Below are 24,531 nucleotides of genomic sequence, written 5' to 3' on the forward strand. Positions count from 1 at the left end.
TGAGATCAAATTTAGCGGCATGTGTATGTACAAAAAGGTTTAGATTTTCATAAGTAATGTTTTGAATTGTGTAATTGGAGTAACTGCTTTAAACAATAGCAACTAGATGATTTTCTAAAAGGTTTTTTGGTTTAAAAATGCAAACCAGTTGATGGACGAGATAATTATTAACGGAATTCTTTTAGATTAAATCGTACTGTGATAAAGCGTGTAAATAACGGTATATATAAGTTGATTTTTTGTACACCTAGTGACTCAATTGGAGAAAGAAAAGGGAAGAACTATTTTGTACACATAAATACTGTTCATTATACCATTATACATTATGCCTCATTTTTAAGTTACAGTTAACCCAAAGGAATAAGTTTTGCTATAAGGGCTTTATCAGCCTAATATGTTTCTAGAAAATTCAGTATGAGGTAAAAAACTACATAGCTTTTATATAAAAATATATCTTATTTAAAAATATATTAATTCAAGAATCTAACTATAATATATAATAAATTATAATATTAACTCTATTTCCTCTTATTCGACGGGATACCAGACAAACTCAAAATCTTTAAGACCAAAAGTCTTCTCAGTTTTTTCATTGGGTGTATCAGCAGAGTCCAGTCCAAGATTGATAAATTTGAACTTCGGTCTGTAGCCATTTTCGTCAGCGACATATGTGACAATTCTGCTGATGCCATCTCGACCGTTGACGAAATAGCCTCCGATTTTACTTCCATCCTTAAGACCTTTTTCATAGTGACCGTGGAAGCCAACGGTGTACTTGAATTTGTAAAGGATGTTGGTCACATCTTTTACCTAAAAGATAGATATAGATAAATTAAAAAAGTTTTTAAAGCTTTGTATTTACATACAATAACCGTCCATCTCCTACAACTAAAGTACGTTGGACATTAAGGATTATGCAAAAAACCTATGCATGAGTTTAAATAAATGATCACAGATAGAGATCTTTGGAGACAAACAATACACGACATATCGATGACTAATACACTCCGTTAAAACTATTTTGAGGGGAAGAGCTTTATGTATAAAAGTACTCCAGTAGTAAGTGAAAACAATAATTTAATGAAAGACATTCAGTCCTTAACAGTAGAACAGTAGAAAACACCAATTATTAATATTATTAATATTAAACAGCTGAGTCCTAGTAAAAAATCCTTTTAATTCTATGCAAAAGCAGCGCTAAATTAGTATAAAATTTTTTGAAAGATGCTTTAGCATATTATGATGTTACCTAGGGATCAATAACTTTATAAAAAGTCCCCAGTCCTTTGTTATTGCAGATATCTAGGATGAATGAATTTTACCATTAGAAAAAGTGAAGTATATTTTAAATCTGAAGTGAAAAATTCACCACAGGCTGTGGTGGATAGGCCACTTAGAGAGGATAAACCAGATAGGGCCGTCAAAACACATTTATAACCAAAGTTCGAATAAAGTGAGGAGAAGAGGCAGGTCCAGAGCATGATTTAACTACCAGGTGGAAGACAAGCGTTAATAGTACGAAATTGAAAAACCAAGGCAAAGGATAGGAAGGACTGGATGCTGATCCTAGAACAGACCACGACCCACTAAGGGTTGTAGAGACAATGATGATTATGGTTTATTCTTTTTAAAAAAATATGAGAAATTTGAATAAAGCTATTTGTCTTACCTCTACTCCGGTTGGCAAACCATCCACCATTCCTGGATATTTGTCCTTAATAGGAATATCAATCGGCTTCTTACCCATTACATGAATAACATTATCTGAAACCATCACTGGTGGTAACTTAGCTACTTCTTGAGGTTGCAGTAGTGGGTTTGGACCGTTGCCAATGGGTGGTGCTATGAGTCGACCAAATTTATCTAAAATTGGTAATAGTAGATTGCTTATAAGAAAATTTTACTTTATTACATAACTCATAGTTGTAAAATACATTTAAAAAAAATTTTTTTTTTCGTTGTATTATTTTGTCTAATTCTTCTTTTATCAGACCGGTTTACAAAAAATTCACATAGTGAAAGATGTTTTAAAATGGGAATAAGAAATGTGAAACTGAACGAAGAGGAAATTTGTAAAAAAGTTTTAAAATGAACCTTATTTATATATTAAATTAGGCAGGACCTATTAAAGAGAGGAGAAAGAAACAATGTATAAAAATGAACAAGACTAAGTTGATTAACAATATAGTGCACGAGTCTTCTACCAAAATAGGTTTCAGAATTTGCTACGTTGCGTCCATACAAAGAATGTACCCAAACAAAAATGGATTAGCATATAAAGGAAACGGCAATTAAGCAGCAAAAAGGAGCATTTGGTATGGAACAACACAATAACAAATATCTGGAGAAATGTAGGGAAGACTTAGAAGATGTGATTAAAAGAAAAAACATTGCATTCCATAAGTGGTTAAGGGATAAAAGTCAAAGAAAACTAAAAGAACACGTTACTCTCAGACAGCAAGTGAACCGAAGAGTACGACTGGAGAGAAACGAATACAGGGAGAGATGTTAAAGAGATAGATAACACGATTGATATAGTTCAACGGAAGCTTAAGAAAATATTAGAAGAAATAAATAAGGAAACAATATCTTACAAATAATTGTATATATTATATTACGCCAAAAATGAATAGCGAAGCTGGTATCATAAAAGAAAATACAAACAAAGCATTTTAAAAAGCCAAAAATTACAAAGCACCTGGCCTATGGAATTGTTGAGATATGGAGGACAAAGGATCGTATCATTTATTCGAGTGTTGTTTAATCAACTTTAAAGAAGACATTTGAAAATGCAATTTATCATCTATGTCGTTCATATTAAAAAAAAAGAGACAAGAGATTAACTAATATCTATTAGATTATTAGAAGGATTAGATATAACACATAGGTTATATGCAACAAAAGCACAAATCAAGGTAGGTAATAGCTCTATCGGCTGCTGCGCGAAATAGTTCTTCTACCATGACACTACAACATTTTCTAATATAACCCAGCCATGAAAGTTTCTTTTGACCAATCTACCTTTTCTTTCCGTCGATTTTTTTTTTGTATTATAAGGCGAAGTAAATGGTATTTGTGTCCTCTAATTATATGGCCGAAGTATTCTGTTTTTCTTCATTTTATGATTTTTGTGTTCAAGCATTCTGAATTCATCATTTTAAGAAAATTGAAATGGAAATACCTCGGGGAAAACAAAGCTACAAACGGACTTTATAGATTGATGTGAAACAACACTTTTATCAAAAAAAAAAACAAACAAGAACATTTCACAGCATCGGTGAAAACATTAGCCTATATAGAGCGGAAGTATGTTTAATGGCAAGAAAAATACGAAATAAAATAAGAACCATTGAAAATGATTTTCGTTTTCTAAGATGTCTTTATATTACCAAAAGAGGTAACCAAACAAAAGTAGAATGCTCAATAATAAAGAAAAAAGGAAAAGAGAGCACTACAATAGTACGGTCACTTTAAAAGAATGCTGGGTATAGGCGACCAAAAAGAGTAATGGAATAGAAACTCCCAGGAAAAAGATGAAGAAAAATAACATCTATATAGGGAATGCGAGAACGGACAGTGATCTTAAATAAGATAACGGGCAGTGATCTTAAATAAGATAACTGGGAGGATATAATGCTCTGGACTATTAAAAGGATAAACTCATATTGGCAAAATGCCGAAGAAGAAGAAAAATAAAAAGTAGGAAATAAAATTTTTTTGATAGTAGTTACTTACCCTGTGGATAATTTTGCAGATTTTCTTGAGAGTAGATATTCTTATTTCCTACAGTTTCAACTTGATCTGCTACATTCACACTTTCAACAGATTTTGCTATATTTTGAGGGGATCCTTTAGCCTGTTTATTACTGTTTTGTATATTATTAACTTGTGGCAAATTGTTAAAACCTCCAGAAGACCCCCCTCTATTTTGTGCAATTCTGTCATCACCAAAGGTTTCAATACCGTCATCTGTAGTTTTACCCGCAGGCTGATAAGCTGATCCGACATTACTGCTAATAACAGAACTTGGTGGCCCTTGAACTTCAGTAGGTTGCACAAAGCCTGTGTTACCATTATTAGATAAACTGGAAAGTTTACCAGAGCCATCTTGACTTTTAAATTTAGAATTAAAACTTTGTTGTGGACTGACAAAACTTTGAATTTTTCCTGATGTTGGAGATGGTTTTTCGTTAGATGGCTGAACAATCTTATTATTGTAACCAGGTGGCAACAGCTCTGTATCAGGAGCTATATCAGAGAATCTAGAACGTAACCCAGGGTTTCCTGAATTTGCTAATAAAGGTGGACCATTAGGAACTGGAACACCTGGTTCAGGTGAATTTCTAAATGCGGGATTCTGGAATACGAATTTCTCTCCTGGTTTTGGTGTCGTTACCAAACCACAACCCGCACATGCAGGTCTAATTGTACTGAGGGTGGTGAAAACATATGGAGCCCTTTGAGTACTTGCTGATGGTGGAGGAGCTTGCTGAATCCTTTCAAATTTTTGGGGAACAGCTGGTAAAGGTTTTGGAGCAGCTGCTGGTGCTGGAGGCGCTGGGCTAGGTAAATTTGCTTTCTTTAGATATTTTGAGGCTTCTGGAGAGATAGGACCAAGAGCTGGTGAACCGTCAAGAGCTACAAAATTATAAATTATTAATTATATTATTACTTAAGTTAAATATATATATATATATATATATATATATATATATATATATATATATATATATATATATATGATTTAGTAACATTTTTTATATGATATTCGAAACTAGAAAGTCACATACATTAGTCAATCATATGATTTACTTTCTCCTCTTCTTCTTATATCAATTCTTATGCTTTTATTGTCCGATTTTAAGGCTTTATTTGCATATGTATATTGATTGCCAGCTATCTCAACCTCTTTTAAAGGATCTTCTTGATGATCTGTCCTGTCGCTTAGTATAGTAATATCTACACATATTATCTTGGTATTCTGTGCTGTATTCTGTTTTTCTATTTATATCAAATTTTACAGTTACTTGTGGTTTTACAAACCATAGAACTTCATATTATACTCGCTTCTCTAATTTTTTAAAAGTTTGTTTGTTATGTTCTTCATGACGAAAACAATCTTATCAATTAGTATTTCATACTTGCTACAGAAGTTCGTTAGAGAATCTCCATTTTCATTTTTAATATATTTATTATATACATGTTTTATCCTGGGGACTATGTCATCACCAACACGGGCGTTAAAATCACACTTAATATTAACAGATTAATTCTATCGAGTATCGTTAATTGTATATTAAGAGTAGAAGATTTTACTTGTACTGACATCCATGCTGTTCTCAGGCATAAAGTGCATTCGAATGACCAATGTGGCAGCCAGCCCACATAATTTGACTCTTTTGCTTTATCTTTTAAAATTTATATATAAAATATGCAATAAATTCGATATTTCCTAAATGAAAGGCCCTTTTAAAAAAATCGAAAACGCGTCGATTTTTAAATTTTATGTTCTACATTTTATAATAAAATTTCATTATACAAGGTGATACACATTACCGTGTTGACGTCATCGGCTCTGTTTTTAAATATAACACCCTGTATTTTAGGACATTTTTAGATCGATAAAAATAAGCTGATTTTAAAAAAGTATAATACTCGGATCTAATGAATATAATTTGGTTTTTGGTAAACTGTAATTAATTTTATTAACGTTTAATAACAATTAAGTACTACAATAATTGTATTAATTCGTGAATGTTCTGTATTAATGCTTAGAATTAATTTTAAGTAGAAAAGAATTTGAGTGTAAAGCAAAGAATTGAAATACTCATGATGATTGGATATGGAGACAAATAGCGAACTCAGATGGAAGGGTGTAATGTATTTAATGATAAATATCCAGAAATACCCATCACGCAGTCAACAGTAACTAAGATTGAAAAGAAAAGAGAAACTGGTACGGTTGAAAATGCACGCAAATCAGGTCGTCCCTTTGTAAAGTATGTTACAACATTAGATGTTCTACTTGCTTTTGAAGAAGATGCGCACATTTCTGTTCGTAATGTTAGTACTTAGTGATCTCGATGTTTGCAAAACAACGGTACACAAAGTACGTAAAAGTAAGTAAAGTAAGTAAAATGCACAGTTGTACAGGAATTAAACTAGGATAATCCAGATAAAAGAATTCAATTTTTCGAAATAATGATGGATAACCTACTCGGCCACCGAAACCCTCTCTTGGATCAAAATATTATTTTTTCTGATGAGGCTACATTCAAATTAAATGGCGAGATTAACAGTCAGAATTGTAGATACTGGACAAAAGAAAACTCCAACTGGATGCGGGAACATCATACACAATGCCCGCAAAAGGTAAACGTATGGGCTGGCATTGTAAGAAATAAAATCATTGGACCCTACTATTTCGAAGGTAATTTAAACGGGTGAGCATACTTTTAGTTTTTAAGTGGGTATTTCGTACCTACTTTAGTTCATTTATTCCCCAGTACAATTAATCTTGGAGGTGTTAATAAAAGTTCATGGTTTCAACAAGATGGTGCGCCTTCGCATTATGGTTTAGATTTTCGAAGTTACCTAAACAAAATTTTTTTCGAACAAGTTGATTGGAAGACGTGGTATATCCACGTCTTGAATGGCCAGCGAGGTCACCAGACCTCAATCCTTTGGATTATTTTATGTGGGGTCATTTAAAGAATGTTGTTTATAAAACGAAATCTGCAAATATTGGAGACAAAAACAAGAATTCGTAAAGAAATAAACAATATTTCTCAAGAAGGCACAAACAAGGTTCTACAAGAATTTGTACAACGTTTGGGTTACTGTCAAATACAACAAGGGCTACAGTTCGAACATTTAAGGTTAAGTCATGTATTAATTACTGGAGCACTTTCAAGTTATTTATTAAAATTTATTAATATTATAAATCAATAAAAATTAATTTTCTAAGCGCATATCTTTCAAATTATTATCTGTTAGACCCCCAGTATTATACTTTTTTTTTGGAATCAGCTCATTTTTATCGATATAAAAATGTCCTAAAATATAGGGTGTTACATTTAAAAAAAGAGCCGATGACGTCATCACTGTAATGTGTAACACCTTGTATAATGAAATTTTATTGTAAAATGAACTTTAAATTTAAAAATCGACGTGTTTTTTTTTAAAGGCTTTTCATTTAGAAAATATCAAATTTATTCCATACTTTACGGACATACTGTATACATATATAAAGTAGTTAGGTATTATTGACTGACACGTTATGTAAACTAAAGTTTTATTTTGAGGTTGCAGTCATTAATAAAGCAGGATAAGTAAAACTATTTGTTCTTTTATCTAGCTTTCGCAAAATTTATTCGCTTCTTCAGGATATGCTAAAATATGATTATAATTATTTTATCAGTAAATAAAATGAAATAAGAATTAAAAAAAACATTGTATAAAACTAGCAAAAAACTTACTTGAGGTTAATCTATTAAATTTTAAAATTCACAAAACATTAAACTTAACTTATTTAAAGTAATATATGTAATAACAATATTTTAATTTTATTTAATTTTGTAGGAATCATGAGATGGTCAAAAGGGCATAAAGATTGGACTCAGCTGCAATGAGATTCAATACAATGGAGTGATAAGTCCATATTTGAAGTATGTGTTGGAGACAGCAGGAGTCACATCATTCGCAGGAAAAATAAAGCTTTCCATTCCGACTGTCTGATGAGAAAAGTCAAATTTCCCGAATATGTCATATTCTGGGGCAGCATGTCATCTAAACGTGTGGGAAAGTTACTTTTTATCGATGGGATTGTAAACGCGGACAAATATTTGAATATTTTAGAAGAATCTCCTTTACCGATTATGGAACACCGTTTAACATCAGCGGAAGATTCTGTCTTCCAGCAGGAAGACGCAGGTTGTCATACCTCAAAAAAGAGTTTAAAGTGGATTGAACACCATGGCATACAACTTCTGGAATTGGTTTCTAACAGTCCCGACTTATCGATGATAGAGACTTTGTGGCGCGAAATGAAAAAAGCTTTGAGAAAACATCCTGCCAGGTCCGTCAACGAATTGAAGGAAAAATTGCAAGAAATATGGGATTCGTTTACATTAGATTTTTTTCAGAACTTGGCAAAACTATGCCTGGAATAATTGTGGATGTCATTAAAAATAAAGGGGATGTAACTCAGTGGTAACCATTCTCATTTTTTTTTGTTAATATTAAATATTAGATGCATTTTTTAAAATTTATTATTATTCTGTAATCATTTTCATTACGTTATAAAATATTTTCTATAATTAAGAAATTCAAAAATTTACGCTGAGCTTTTATTTTTGTTCTCTAAAATTTAATTTTCTTATCAATCTAACGTTAGGCCAACTATTATGAGAAGGGGCTCGTATATATTGTGACCTCATTACAATTAAAAAAATTAGATGGATCATGAGGGTAAATATAAGGTCAGATAAAATATACATAACTCATCACAAACACCAGTAAACTGTGACCCTTAGATTTGAAAATCTTAGTTATCCATGGTCGAAAACAAATATAGTCGATAGCGTTTTGTATGAGTTCATTTGTGATAGATGCTAATGTTCATACATGCAATATAAATCTTCCATTTCATTTTATTTTATTTGATGCAATATTAAAAAATATTTAAATGGCTTAATGTAACACTGTTTTCTTATTTGTATATTTGCAGAAGAATTAATGATACTACAATACTTACGAGCACTTATCCTAATATTCTTCATACTTAAAATTTTAAAATTTCCATTTTCATCTGTGGCATATACAGTAACATGATACACTCCATCGGCTGTGATAAAACCAAACTCTCCCTGGATAATACCATTTTGATCTATAAAAAGTACGTAACTCATTATCACGTTAAATATAAAAATATATTGGCATAGTTTTTTTATCACACTCTTTCATTATAATTTTCTCAAGCTTTACATTAAAATATTAAACATTTTGAAATAATTCATAAATTTCTAAAACACGGTTTTCTTTTGAGCGCTAAAATAAAGTTTCATTCTTTCTCAATTAATTATTCTTATATTGTCCGAAGCATTGTCGACGAAGTTTTGAAAAGCATTGTTGTAGGGCGGCGTAATACCACAAAACCTTTTTATCAAACAATATCTCATATAAAAATCAATATTAACTCTATAAGCTGCGATGAAAGCCCTTCATAAAAGGTTTATAAAAGCTTTGTTCAAATGGTAATGTCCGTGAAGCGTGCCGAAGTTTTTCAGAGACGGTATGGATTAATTTTTCTAATAAAAGTTCTAAAAAGTTACAATTAATTATTTAGTTTTATATCCTGGAACAAAAAAAATTAATTTTTAAAAACTTATAAAATTTAGAAAAGGACCAAACAAAAACTTATTAAAAAATATTTAAATGTGACAACCTACTGATAAATATAATGATTAAATGACTTCTTCTTATGGCGCCGGCTCCTTTCGAAGGTTGGCGATCCAAATAGCAACTGTGGTTTTGGAAACTGCTGCGCGAAAGACTTCTGCGGATAAGCGGCCGAACCATCTCCTCAGGTCTTTCAGCCACGAGTTCTGGCGTCTTTCTACTGATCTGTTGCCCTGTACTTTTCCTTCCAGTATAACTTGAAGTAATTCATATCTTTCGCCTCTCAACACATGACCCAAGTATTGCATTTTCCTCTCTTTGATTATTCTTAGTAATTCTTTTTGTTTACACATGCGACGAAGTACCTCAACATTAGTAACTCTTCATACCCATGAAATTCTCAATATTCGTCTGTATATATACATCTCAAAGGCACTGTCCATTGTCCAACTTTCACAGCCATACAGTAAGACAGAAAGCTGCAGACTAGGTCTGATCTTGTAAAAAATGTTTTCATGCTCACGAGTGCTCTCCTTGCTTGTTCGATTCTTGATAGGATTTCTTTTTTTTTTTTATTATACTGACTATTGATATTTACTCCCAAATATTTTATGGAATTTACCTGTTCTATTATTTGACCCTTGGCATACACATATACGTTTATTGGTGTCTTTGAATATACTAAAGTTTTAGTTTTGGAAACGTTTAGATGTAAATCGAATATTTCGCTGTGGTGAACTACCGCATTTATTATATTTTGTAGTTCTTGTGCGTTGCTTGCTATTAAGACGGTATCATCAGCTAATCTGATGTTGTCTATGCTGATTCCGTTATAGACTCCGAATACAAATTAAACAGTAGCGTTGATACGACGCAATCCTGTCTCACCCTCGTCAGATTTGTATATCTTCGGATGTTGTGTGCTCTATTTCAATTGTTGCCGTTTGGTGCCAGTATAGTTCTGAGATAATTCGCAAGTCTTGTTCGTCATCTCCAGTTGTTCTCAGAATTTCGATCATCTTTTGATGGTTAACGCAGTCAAATGCTTTTCGATAGTCGATAAAACATGCTAACTCACTAAATACAATTCGAATACTGTCTTTTTGTCTTCTATTCACATCTGTAAAACTAAAATGTATACAAAACGATCAGGTTTGAAAATCATATTACGGCTCGCCTCCAGAGGTGCATCGTCAGGGGTTGGTTTGTTACAGTCTCCCCCTGGCCTCGAACTCGTAAGAGGAGGGGCTAGCAGAAGATGTGGTTTCATGAATCTCTGAAAAGTCATTGGAGCTCCTTTGAGACCATAAGGCATACGTAGATATCGAAAAGTTTCGAACGGTGACACAAACGCAGTTTTATCACAGTAAGCCTCCGCGATGTTACCTTGGTGATACCCCGATCGTAAATCAATGGTAGACATGTAAAATGTTCGCTTCGCGGCGTGTAATAAATCGTCCGTACGCGGTAACGGATACGAGTTATTAGTAGTCACGGCGTTTAAACGTTGATAGTCCACGCAAAGTCTCGTACTGCCATCTTTCTTTGGCACTAATACAACTGGCTCGGCCCACGCATTTTCGCATTCTTCGATAATGCCTTCCTTGAAGAGTTTATTTTACTCCACTTTCAAAACCTCTCTCTTGGCAAGTGACATTCGGTATGGTGGCAGTGCAATTGGTGCGCCATTCCCAGTATTAATGCGATGCTATGCATAAGCTGTAGTCTCTCCCCCTATTCTGAAGGTATTATTCCTACTTTCCAAAAATTCATCGAGTCCAGCTAGTTCATAATCCACTAGCATCATTCTTTCATCTTGTCTCAAATTTTCACAACAATGAATGTTATTAGGTTTTATACCTTTTTCTTTAAAAAGCAACGGCTCTCGTGTGCTTTCACTCACTAAATTTTATTCCTAATTGTGAAAATATAGAGCTATTTGTGCATCTATCAAAAAATCAATACCTAGAAGAGTTTTATTAGGTGCATCTGGAAACACCAGATAATAAACACCAGATAAATTTTGTCACCATTTTGTCTCTTATACGTACGTCAACTGAAGTTGTCAACACTCGTTTGTTTCTACCAACACCATCAGCGAATTTTACAGAAATTGGTTTAGACTTAAAAGTTTGTCCTTTGTTTACTAAAATATTGTACAACGTTGGACCAGCTACACTTTGGCACCTGTATCTATTAACACTTGATCTTTGTACCCAAATTATTAATACGTAAAACCGGTCTAGGTTGAGGTGAAATAAGTGTATCTACAGAAAAACCTAACATAACCTAACCCAACCTAACCTAACAAAACTTAACATAACAATTTCCTTTCATGTCCAATTGTATCTTTAACGCCTTGATACCATTTTGCCCCAAAATCATCGAAAAGCATGGCGATTCCCCGAAATTCATTTTCATCAGACACTAATGCACAGTCTCTTTATATCTCAACGGCGCTAATAAAGCATTTACGTCAGTGTGCTTGTGTCCATCAACTTGCGAATGGCATTTTGACAGGTTGCCACTTTGAAACGACGCCAACGTCAAAACGGGAGCACTTTGTACCGACAATATTGACAAAAGCTCTTGGAATTGTTGATTAGTCAACACGACATTTTGACTCATGTCGCTAATATTTATATCCACTATTGGAAAAATCTGAGTCCGACTCAGAATGACTCGTAGTAATTAACTGTTCAAGGTTTCTGTTCTTTGTGGAACGCAAATTGTACAAATGATTTTGCACGCAAAAATTGGAAAGTACTTGCCATTAAATAGCGATGTCCAGTCTTGGATAAAATACTTCCAGCACCTTTCTGCCCACCACACTGTATAGCCCTTGGAACACGTTAGCACTAAATCACCTCCGAGTTCGACAAAACAGATGATTTTAACACGTATAGTCCAGTAAGTAATACTGAAACCGTCAATTATCTAATAAGTTAACTAGAAAAAGTGTCCGAGTATCTAACGAAGCACTTTTTCATTTCTTAATAAACAAAAGTTTCACTAAAATTATTTTTACCGACTCGAATGTAGAACATGAAATATAATTAGCGAATCATTTAATCATTTTTAACTTACTACTACCGAAACTCACTTTTCACGTAAACACCGGGCGAAAGAGCACTTTTCTACGGTGATTTTTCATTAGAACTACCAAAACATTGCAAAAATTTTGACCAATAATTATTTTTAAATAAAAGTCACCAGCTAGGCGGCATTTATTATAACATATTATTACGTGGAATAGCCAAACATATAATACGATGTTATACTAATAATAATTAATCTCGGGGCTTTTGGGGTTTATTTTATAATGAAAATTACGATGATTTTATAAAGCTGTACAATCGTGTTTCTTTTACAAAAGATAAACGTTAACTCACTAAATATAATTAAAATACTGTGTTTTTGTGTTCTTAAAATATATACAAAACGGTCAGATCTATCAGGTCACTGGTCCATTTTACAGGAATCTCGAAATGGCACATGTTGAGGTTTTAAAATTATATTACGGCTCGCTCTCCAGAGGCGCATTGTTACGGGTTGGTTTGTTATACTGTTTAGTTATTAATTATATTTTAATTTAAATTTTCAATAATTTCTGTTCAATTCTCATTTTTCACTCTTTGTATAGCCCCCATATAATAACTGTCACTTTGTTTATGCTAGGTCGTAAGTGCCATCAAATAGTATATAAGTGATATCAAATCAAGCGAAGTAAAGAAGGGATGTCTCTTTTTCTATGTAAAGAGAATTTTTAAATTTTTTTTATCCAGTTCATCTTCTACCTGGATTTTTGTATTCTCTTTTTTGTGGAGCTTCCACACAAACATCACGTGTTGATGTAAATTCAATTGTTCAATTGATATAAAATCCTTAAACAAACATAAAAGCCATCCTATTAAAAGCATTAAGCCATCAATTTTAATGTCTTCGATAAACCTATCAATTTTAGCTTACAATCACTCTGAAGCACTCAATAGCTTGTAAATTTTTGCATTTCCATTTTTGAGTTTTTGCAGTTGCACCAAGACATGTCCAAAATAGGTTAATATTTGCTATGTTATACTTGTCCTTAACCTTTTTTTGATGTTCAGTTATTGTAATATTTACACATCTACGGGCTATCCAAGCAATTCTCAGCAAACGTCTCCAGCAGAATATCTCGAACGTATATATGTTTTTATCGATTTTCTTAAGGATCCAACATCTTATTCAAGGAATCTTATTTATAGTCTTATAGTCCATACACTGGTATAACGGCTTATTAAGATTTTAGTCGCTAATTTCCTGTTTCTGATAAATTTCGTGATTTTGAAACTGTACGGTTCATGTTAACGGTAGCAGTAGAGTGTCTGATTATCAGTTTGACTCAGTCTGAATAATATGAGTACCTTGGGTACAACCAGGGGTAATAATAGTCGTTTGAAACATAGCACTGACCTGTTACCTTCCTTGTATATCGTAGGCCCATTCTATGCAGCTAGAATCCAAAAGCTGCACTAGCTCTATTAAGGAATAGAACTATTATTATTTTAAACCTATTTAAAGTCCATTCTGTAACTACTTATATTCTCATTACTTAAATCACTATATATCATATTTTCATTACATAAATATATAAAAGTTCGCAAAATGGCAAAAAATAATTAATCAATAATTATAAAACAATTATTGTTTTATCTCTGACTTAAGACTTAATGATGCCCTGAAGAGGTCGCACCTTTTTCCCTGAGCAATACACTATTTATTTCTGCCTCTTCGTCGTGAATATTTCGTAATAAAGCTTTCCTGTATTGTGTATTGTGTGCTATTAGTTAATTCCACTAATAATTCACATGCTATAGGTAAACATTGCTTATGGAAATTTGAAGGATCTCGTTTGTCTAAACATGTCGATTCTTTAAAAATGCATGTTGTAATTCTAGTGATTGTGTATGAAGTATACTTCCTTTATCTACCAAAAGCTTTGTTTTGATGTATATATCTGTGAAGAATGTTAGCGATCATCATGGTAATCTTTATTATGTTTGCTGCAGCGCGGAAAAGCTGCAAAGATATTGTGTTTATTTAGATTCTGAAGTTCTTTAAGTAGGATATTCTTCGTTTTTGTGAACTTTGTTATTCCTTGCAGAATGGCTAGTAAGAGGGAATATCTGGATTAATTTCGCATATTCTGTACAAAGTACTATAGATTTTGAAATTTGATGGTGATCAGTATCTCTCAGTTCTTCTTCATTCTTCTGAGGACCTCCTCAAATACTTCCAATATTTTTCACATATCTTTGTTTAAGTTCCCCGATTTAACACCACAAAAAAAGAACAGAGAGATGTAGCATCGGAGCATTTTTTCTTTTATACCAAAAGAGAGATTGTGGCTTGAAGAAGGCCGCTATCTGGTTGAAGCTGGATCTAGTTTTTCTTTTCTTGTTCTTTCATATACTATGGTGTTATCTGGATTTCTAATATTTTTTAACCGTTACTCGATTATCCAAGAGCTAGTGGTCCTTTAATAATTTGCTATGGTCATCATATTGCTCCTATGATATTTATAAATACAGACTGGATTTATGGATTTAACGTTACCAACGTTACAATCCTTTTTTTTGTAAAATAAGTGTCTTTGTGATGCTAAATGACTCTACCAAAGTTCAAAACAATCTAAAAATTCTCTTCCACAGGTATTTCTTAGTGCTGCCATGTCTCAATAATAGAGGTTTTTTAATTTTTACAGCCACAATATTTTGGAGAGAAAGTTCTGCTCTAACCTTTTTGTAATGTTCCGACCGGGAATATTTCTGATATACTAAATCGTATCGTATCAGTTATCACTCAAGAAATAGTTATAGATTTCCATAATATAATGACCTTGACATGATCAATATACTGCTTAAACAATATAAATATAAAACTACTTAGTTATACCATAGCAATGTGAAAAAGAATAATTGATAAACAGACACTTTTTCGGAAGACACAGAAATATCTGATAATCAGTTTGGTTTTATGCAAGGCAGACCAACAACGGATGCAATTCTAAGTATAAAGCAGCTAATGTAAAAATACAGAAATAAATAAACAAACATTCAAATGGTATTCATTAATCTTAAGAAAGCATATGATAGAGATTATACGATGAGAGTTCAACAAAAAAAAGTTCCCGGTGAGTATGTGAAGATTGTGGAAGATATGTAGGAGGGAGTAACAACTAGAATTAGGACAGAAGAGACATAAATTTCACGTAAAAGTAAGATTACATAATGGGTAAGTGCTGAGTGTTTATTTATTCTTATTTGTGTTGGATCAGATAATAGGGAAATTACAGGGTAACATTCGCTGGTACTTAAGAATGTTAACGGTATATTCATGGTGAAGTGTTAGTACAAATTACCTAAAGTGATTAAGAACAAAAACTGGAACGATGGAGAAAAGCTCTTAAGAAGAAGGTTTAGAACTTAGTATCATAAAAACGCAGTATTTGGAATGTTTATTTAAAGATAGAGTTACTACAAATAAAATGTGCAGGGTAAATCAAATGGAAGAAAGCAGTGGTGTGTTTTGTGACCGAAAGATTCTAATGAAACTGAAAGGAAAATTAAATAAAAACTACCATAAGAACAACTATGATACATGTGACTCAATATTAAATACTTAAAAAGAAAGAGGAATAACGAATGCATTTGGCAAAAATAGAATTATTTACATGGATGAGCATAGTGACAAAAAAAAGATAAAATTAAGAATTAGTATGTGACAGGAAGTCTAAGGATAAAATCAATTAATGCCAAAATAAGAGAAGATAGGTTAAGGTGGTTTGGACATATTCAACGTTGAGACACTTATCACCCAATATAAAGAATTTCTAATTTGCAAAGGACTGTCAGGAGTCGGAGAATAAGATGAAAGAAGACCTTGTGGGAGACGCTGAGATATGACATATTGGGGACGGGGATTAATATTGGTCTGACCCAATTTAAAAACTTTAGAGTAATATAATTAGATAAGCGACACCGCATAAGGATAAAGGCAAAGAAAATGGTAATAGTCATTTATTATAGGACAACAACGTAAGATGTTAAAATTTTAACAATACCAAGAACCTACATTTCCACAATTTCTATAAATTTAAACAAGTTTTTTCAAAACGGTAACAAAACTATAGTAGGATTTACCAAGGAGAACGATAGTGGTTGCTTATGTTTATGTTTGTATTAAAACAAATTTTTATTTCTTACATTTTGTTTTGAATATTAGTTGCTTTTCTGTCCAAATTTAAAATTGTTTTTATTTCTTCTATCATTTTTCTCTTCGTTGAACTTTCCACTATCTCAAGTGGGTGTGGGTCATACTAGTTAAAGCGTTAACTGAATATCCGAATAGTTTAAGTATTTTGGTGTAACCCACTTGGTTTATTCTTATATTAAAGGCAGTTCAAAAAGACACGTTGTTTTTGAAGAGATCGTGAAGCTCACAGATAATGAGTTAAACATTTTGAAATCTTTATCTGAAATAGGTTGGGCTTGTTGTGCTGAGGCAGTTTCTGTGGTCAAAGATCAGCTTAAAGCAATTATAGAAGCCATTAAAGGGACAGTTGATGACGCAACTGATACAAGACCTAGAGCTAAAGGTAAAGGAATACTACGTCAAATAAAATACATTGATTTTATTATGTGTTTAAAAATAATGCATCCAATTCTGCAAATAGTTATCAAGGTTAAGAAATTACTTCAATCGCTAGACATAGACATTTGTGAAGATACAGAAGAAGTTTCAAACTTAGCGCTTACTTTGGAATAATTAGGGATTGAACTATCTATATTTGATAATATTTAATCCAAAGTAAGAGATACTTGTGATAAGCTTCAAATTGTAATTCCTACTCCGAAAAAATGTAAAGTTTCTACTAGATTCGATAATAACCCGAAAATGCATTTACAGTCAATGATAAAAAAGAAGTAAATCTCTTTGTATTTTATCCGCTATTAGACCGGATGATTCACGTCAGTAAACCATAAATTCGACCAAGAATAAAAAATATTATTTATTTAGTAGGCTAAATCATATTGTTAAATATATATAAGCTTAGAAATCAAGATTTAAAATATACCTCAGAACATTTGATTTGAAATTCTTCAGAATTAGACACTGAAGTGAGACTTTCAAAAACAAAAAGAAGTAAAAATTTTTCGAAAGCTCCTGACTTGCTCGATTGGATGCCTCAACATAATAGAAAAAATAATGTTTCCAGTGTTAACTAATGGTAAATTTGCCACAATTTCTAAAACAAGTTGTACTTGTGAGAAACAAGACAGAGTACAACTTTTTCTAAGCTGACCATAATAAAATCGATACTTCGATCGACAACGCTACAAGATCGTTTGGAACACCTAATAGTGTCTTTCGTTAAACAAGAAGTTGTTTTAAATATGGATAATGATAGTGTAGTTGACGTATTTAAAAAAAATCGTACCATTCCAGCCATTGATGGCATTGTAATAAATATGTTGTTATAATAAATTTTTAAAGTCAACCTGAATTTTTGATGTTTATACGTGTTACTCTGAACACCCATATTTTCCCTAGCAACTCCCAATAATTTAATATAAAAACAAACATAACTCGTTTTAAAAATTTAGTGATTTAACAAATATATTTTGAATTTAAAAAATTATTTAAAAAAAATGTCAATGTCAAAAATCTATTATTGTTAGAATTAAAAAAAATTATAAAGGGAGCGATTTTTAGCATTGGTGATCGTGATCACACTTAAAAACCTGGCCACGCCTATGCGCTTAGATAAAGCAGAAAAGGACCTAAAGGAGAAGGGTGTTAGAAATTGAAGAGGAAAAACTAAGAACGTAAAGAGTGGAGAGAAACTATTGTCAAGCTGTGGGACTAAAAGGCTGCACTATACTCGTATATAAGCTTACTCTATTAGTCTTACCAATATTACTTCTTTAAAATAATATAAACGATTTGAAATATAGACAGATAATTTTTTAAATTGTGTAAGTTTTAAAATTAGTTTTTTTCTATATTTGTCTTAACTATTTGACGGTCACTCCTTTTATATTATATATGTAATTCAATTGCAAAACGACATAGAATAATTAATTTTACCATAATCCGCCCCTGAATTTTTCTGCTTCCCCATTGTTCAAGAGCTCTGCCTGTTCCCCGGCCACCGCTAGTTGTTATTTGGAGTAGGTGGCATCGAAGGTTGTAGGAATATCAATGATTTGAAAACTTTGCTTCCTAATAAATATCTTTCTCGTGTTTATAATTTGCCAATATTATGTTTCATTATTATTGAACATGATATTTAATATTGTAGCAAATTATCATAAATATTATATAAATTAATGACTAATATTGAAAAATGTTGACTGGTTTTGTTGTCAGATTTGTAAAATACTACTTTTTAAACGTTTTAACATTACCCCTACTTCTTCTTAGGTTGCCTTTATACAATTACCTAATAATGAGTATTTAAAAGCTGCAAACTGACTCAGTCGTTGACCAGTAAGCGAGCCAGTGGTATCGCCCTACCTCGAAATTCTCCCTTTGGCCAATTGACTTGAAAATTACTTCATCTCCATAAACTAACCCAACATCCGTTTATAAATTCGAGTGGTTCCAGTGTTAGTGTGATTTTCTGTCTGACTGACGTCTTCAGTCGCTCTAAGAGTACCATCATCCTCTTGGGTAGACGTGACGGTACTGCGGTTGCCCAACTCGAATCTGTTGTATGTTTAACAGGCAAACTATCACCAAATATGAATGTAGTAAACTTCGTAAAGACGTATCGTTTACTAAATGATATCTGGCGTTTATTCCTGGCAGGAATTGTCGCCTGATCTCGTGGTTACTTGTCAATAAAATAAGCCATTCTATCAACTGCATCGTTTTTTAGTCTCGTACAACAATTTTTGATAGATCTTATGTTAAACACTGTTTTTCCTGTCGTCATATATTTCTACCCTAGTATTTCTATATGTTCTATATTATTATTTATTACCCATGTTTCATAGCATGTTTAACAAAAGAAATAAGAAAATAATTATATAGGGCAATGAAAGAGTTAAATGTGCCAAAAAAATCTAAAAAACCAATCAGATTAGTAGAACTATGCATAACCAACACCAAAGTTAAAATAAGAATCCAAAATCAACTGTTATCAGGAAAACTCCTATAGCTAGAGAAGGTCCAATATTTAAAAAGATCAACCGAGTCGTAGCTTACGCAGATGACGTGGACATAATTAGTTGGACATTAGAAGACCTAGAAAATATTTATACATATTTTAAAGACGCTGCACTTGGGTCTAGAAGTTAATGTTCTAAAGACAAAATACATAAAAACAATTTGGGAAAGAGTACACACGATCAGTATACTCGAGTCATATATCTTTAAGCGGGCTAAAATTTGAAAGAGTAGACCATGTCAAATGATTAGGATCAATAGTTACAGAAGGAAATAAAAACAGTGATGAAGGTAACAGCGAGAATTTCACTTGAAAACAAATGCTTGTAGATCCTGCAGAATATTATAAAATCAAAATTAGCATGTTCTGATAGTTATTTGTCCAACGAAGAAGAATCATTACTTTTGTTGAGCCTGAGCCCAAGAAAAAAAGGAAAAGGAAAGGTTGGGTGCACAAAATTAACAGTAAGCGAATAGATCAAGGACAAATTATTATCATTTTTGTTGAATTTCTTGAGGATGAAGAACGACTTTTTGTTTATTTTCGTAAGAGTAAGTAAATAAATTGCTTCAATGAATTATATAATTTAATAAGGCATAATATAGAAAAACAAGATACCAACAAATCCATTTCTGAAAAAAAGAGGCTGACAATAACTTCTACTACTTGCAATTAATACCAATCAAACAAAGTCGCTTTATTTAGTTTTAGCACAGCTTGCTTTCTAAGTAAAAAATCTTTAAAACTTTGAGCGAAGCTTAGAAAGAAATGATCTACCTCAGCTATTGTTTCTTTCGTCCGTTTTTAATTTTAAGATACTTCAGTATGTTTTTCCAGTCCAGTATGTATGTAAAATGTAATTCGGTTGTTCCTCATTTTTGGATATTGTTTTTTTCTTTTCGCAAATTGCATTCGTTTTCAATAGGTACTCACAGAATTCTGATTCGCTATGTCCTAAGTTTACTTCTTCCCTCAGTGGTCCTTCTGAAGTTACCATCGTCTAAAACTGTTGGTAGACATGCTCAGAGCCAGTTTTTATATTTTATGTACCCTTGACTGACCTTTATAATCATTGTCACTACAATCATATAATATACGTCTTTCTCAAACTAAATCAAATAAATTTTCTTTTTCCTACATAGAAAAGTTTTCGCGTTCTTTGTCTTTCTGTAAATAGGATGCTAGACCGCAAGAGGTCCTACTGACCGCCGCGGTCTGGTTGCCAGCAGTGTTTCTAATAAAAGTAAGATGTAAGTACTACAAATACCGAAGAACTCGGTGTCTGTGTGCGCCAGGGCTTTTTTATACCCTCATTACATTTTATTACCTTTTGCTATTCTGGCTTTACATTGTTAGTCCTCGTATTATTTTTCATTTATTTTTAGTCATTTTTCATATTTGTATTGTAAAATTTTTCATTTTTACTGTCTGTTTTTCCCATTAGCAGGTAAATAAACAAACTCTACCATATAATACCAGTCAAAAATCTGCGCAGAGTCGTGTTTCTAGAAAGACGTCTAGAACAACCTAGAGCATGTCCAAAACACCTTATCACACGGGTCTATTTGCACTATACTACTTTATACCTGTCCAAAGCTATTTTAAGCTATTTAGAATAGAAAAAGAAAGACTAACGTTGCTTTTTTTTCTGACCGTTAAATGAGAGAAGCCGTGGAATTAGTCACAAAAGAAGGGTTTTCATTGCGAAAAGCAGCAGAACTGAAGGGGTGTCATTTCAGACTTTAGCAAGGTATATTCTAAAGAAAATGAGGATCGACTAGGTTTTGCGTAAATGATTTTATTTTTTCAATAAACAGTAATCTTTCTATTTCAGATACGTAAAAAAAACAAAAAATTAACCCTGATAGCCAAGTGAAAATAAGACCTTTCTATGAATGCCGCCAAATTATGTCGAAAGAACAAGAATTTGCACAATAATTGGTCAGAGAATAGAGCTGTCGGCTTGGAATGAATAAGAGGATTTTTAAAACGATTACCTAACTTGAGAATCAGACAACCAGAAGGATGTAGTCTCCCGCGTGCTGCATCTTTGAGTAAACATAATGTGTCAATTTTCTTTGATAAATTGCACAATGTCTTAAGCATTCAAGAAAGCTTTGCGATGGTTCTAAAATATGGGATCTAGATTAAACTGTGCCGACAACTGTGCAGAAACCAAAAAAAGTGATCGCTTGCAAAGGAGTTAAACAAGTGAGTCAACTAAATAGTGCCAAAACAGGGTCTTTACTAACAACCTGCTGCTTCATAAGTGCTTCTTAATGCACGAACTGGTAGATTGGAATATGCAACACCTTCGGACTATATGAACAGCAAGTTGTATGTGACAGTTATGTGTCATTTCATAAACCATACAAATTCCTCAATTGAAAATCAACATTCCTGTTGTTCTATAACCTCGAAAGTCATCTTTCAATTAAATGTGCGAATATATCCAAATCCACTGAAGTAACTTTTTTTAACCTTTCCGCCCTATTGCAGTAATAAACTACAACCATTAGATGTTGGCGTTTATTTTTCATTTAAGGCACACTATAACAGAGCTGTCGACTCTTGGCTCATGAACTACCCCTTAGTTCTAATGACTATATACAATATACCAGAATGTATTACGAGTGAATTTCAGCATTTAAAGACTCCGATTAATATAATATCAGGATTCCATAAATTGGGTATTTTTCCTCATGATCGATATGTTTTTGCAACAATTTTCTTCCTAGTTCCGTCACAGATCGGCCTGAACAGTCAACATCTTCAAATGGTACTTCAAATATCTAGTTTCAGATTCCTGCACAAATGACGTGAACATGGGGAAAAGGGTCCTACTTCGAATCTTGATACTGTGATAACACTTACCATTGATCATGATTCTGAAGCAATCATGACAACAAATTCGTTTTCGAGCCCTCAAGAGTATGGAGGCTACCCTAAGGCCGTTCCAAGAAAACAGGTGCAGATCAGAAAATGCGGAAAAAGTTTTATTTCAACAGACACTCCAGAAAAAATTGAACTTCAAACAAAGAACGCCAAAAGCGTAAAGGTGGAGCTTAGAGAGTAAAAAATAAATCAGAAAATAGTTTTTTAATTGACCAAGCAGAATACCTAAACAGCTCATCTGAATGTGATGCCGACCTTGATGCTCCAATAACAGGATTCGAAGAACTGTATAGAAATGTTGTCATTAATGACGATTTTCTTGTAAAGTACGCAAGCAAAAAACCAGTAAAATATTTTATTGGCAAAATTTTAAATACCTAATCTTTCCGATGATTTCGAATATGAGATCAATTATCTGAGAAGAAAAAATAAATCGAACAAGTTCTTTTATCCAAACGTTCCTGAAGTTGCTAGTGTTTTATTGCAAGAGATAATGATGATTTTACCTGTACCAGTGTTATATGTAAAAACAAAGAGGCAAAATAATTGTATTCATTTCGAAGTGAATTTTGGCTGATATTTCTGCTCATATTTCTGCTACGTATATCTGGGATTTTACCTATTATTTTTCAGATTATTTATCTTATTTTATATTTCTTGCTCTGTGAGTATCTATTACTACACCAATACCTTTTAGTTCAAGGTTTCCTTATTTATGTTTTGTTATTTAAAAGTTTCTTGAAATAATTTTCGCAATTTTCTTTTATTTCTTCTGGGTCATTTCTCCATAAAACAAAATAGGTAGGTACTATAGCCATGAAATATTATCTTCTGTTTAATTAAGATCTTGTTAAGTATTTCTGGTGATTTTAAAGACCATATGAAACAAATACATTGATACTTTATATTATATAACGAAAAAGAATCCAAATTCTTTCAATTTAATAAATAATAGTAAAACGTTTTTTTCCCTTTTTGCGCCATCTAGCGAAGAATATTCAATACTACAATATTCTCACGCAACGGTTCGTGTAATAAATCGCGCTGGTCTTTGACGGTTAAACACTAGATGGCAGCGTTACCGAAGTAGTGGCGTATTTACAAAAATATTAGATTTTTTCTAAATTTTACATAAGCATAAAAAATCTTACAGATGATACAATATAGAGATACAGAGATACAGCTATAAAAAATGAATTTATTAATTAATTAAGAATCTCCAAATTGAGGATAGACTATATGAAATATATTAGGGGAAAATAGAAAGAATAAAAATAAAATTAAATATTTGGCATTCTGAAAAACAAAAACAACGATAAAGATGAAACTCAATAAGTTTTCTAAGAGCTTATATTTCATACCACCTATCAAATTATTAATGTTATGTTCGATGGACATCTAAGGGACTGTATGAATACTGTGTAATATATTGATGGTTAATCTTGCTAAGCAATTATACTTACTTACCACAATTTGATTAAGTACTATTGGTACTATCCTTTTTGACTAAACTTTTTCTGGATGTTCAGTACATATGTTAGATTATCACATCATACATTTAAAACATATTTTGACAAACTATCTTCATATATGATAATTTAAGAGGAAACTCACCTTTTTTCTCGTGCCTATGCTGTTGTCCATCAATAGTAAATCCAAACTCATAAGGCCTACCTTCATCACTGTCTTTTTGGCATATAATTACATTCAAGGTGATAAGTAAGCACACAAATACCTTAAACAAATAAAATAATTAATTTACACGCTGAAGATCAATATTTTTTTAAACTAGTACCTATATCGGTATGTCAAGGCCATTGGAGAATTCTCATATCGAATGTAAGATTTGTAGATAGATATATTGATTTTATTTTTGTATATTGTTTACTTAAACTTCCTAAACTATACGAAAAATAATTTCCGTGGCGCATTATGTTCAAAATATGACGTGTGGTCACGCGAAATGTTCGCCCTACGCACATAATTTACAGGCAAATAAAGGCTGCTTTAGGTGAGAATGTAAT

General features: G+C 32.4%; 1 protein-coding gene across 1 annotated transcript in view; it reads right to left on the reverse strand.

The window, feature by feature from the left end:
• Positions 1–453: 453 nt before the first annotated feature.
• The window catches only part of l(3)mbn (lethal (3) malignant blood neoplasm), a 52,701-nt gene continuing 28,623 nt past the window's right edge, over positions 454–24,531 (reverse strand). Inside the window, exons 2-6 of the mRNA XM_072537313.1 lie at positions 24,122–24,242; positions 8,756–8,887; positions 3,736–4,638; positions 1,670–1,863; positions 454–810 (exon numbers count right to left, since the gene is read on the reverse strand). Coding sequence (XP_072393414.1) covers positions 529–810; positions 1,670–1,863; positions 3,736–4,638; positions 8,756–8,887; positions 24,122–24,242 — 1,632 coding nt within the window. The 3' untranslated portion in view covers positions 454–528. The remainder of the gene's footprint in view (positions 811–1,669; positions 1,864–3,735; positions 4,639–8,755; positions 8,888–24,121; positions 24,243–24,531) is intronic.

This window comes from Diabrotica undecimpunctata, chromosome 7, assembly GCF_040954645.1.
Source record: "Diabrotica undecimpunctata isolate CICGRU chromosome 7, icDiaUnde3, whole genome shotgun sequence".
NCBI classification, from domain to species: Eukaryota; Metazoa; Arthropoda; class Insecta; order Coleoptera; family Chrysomelidae; genus Diabrotica; species Diabrotica undecimpunctata.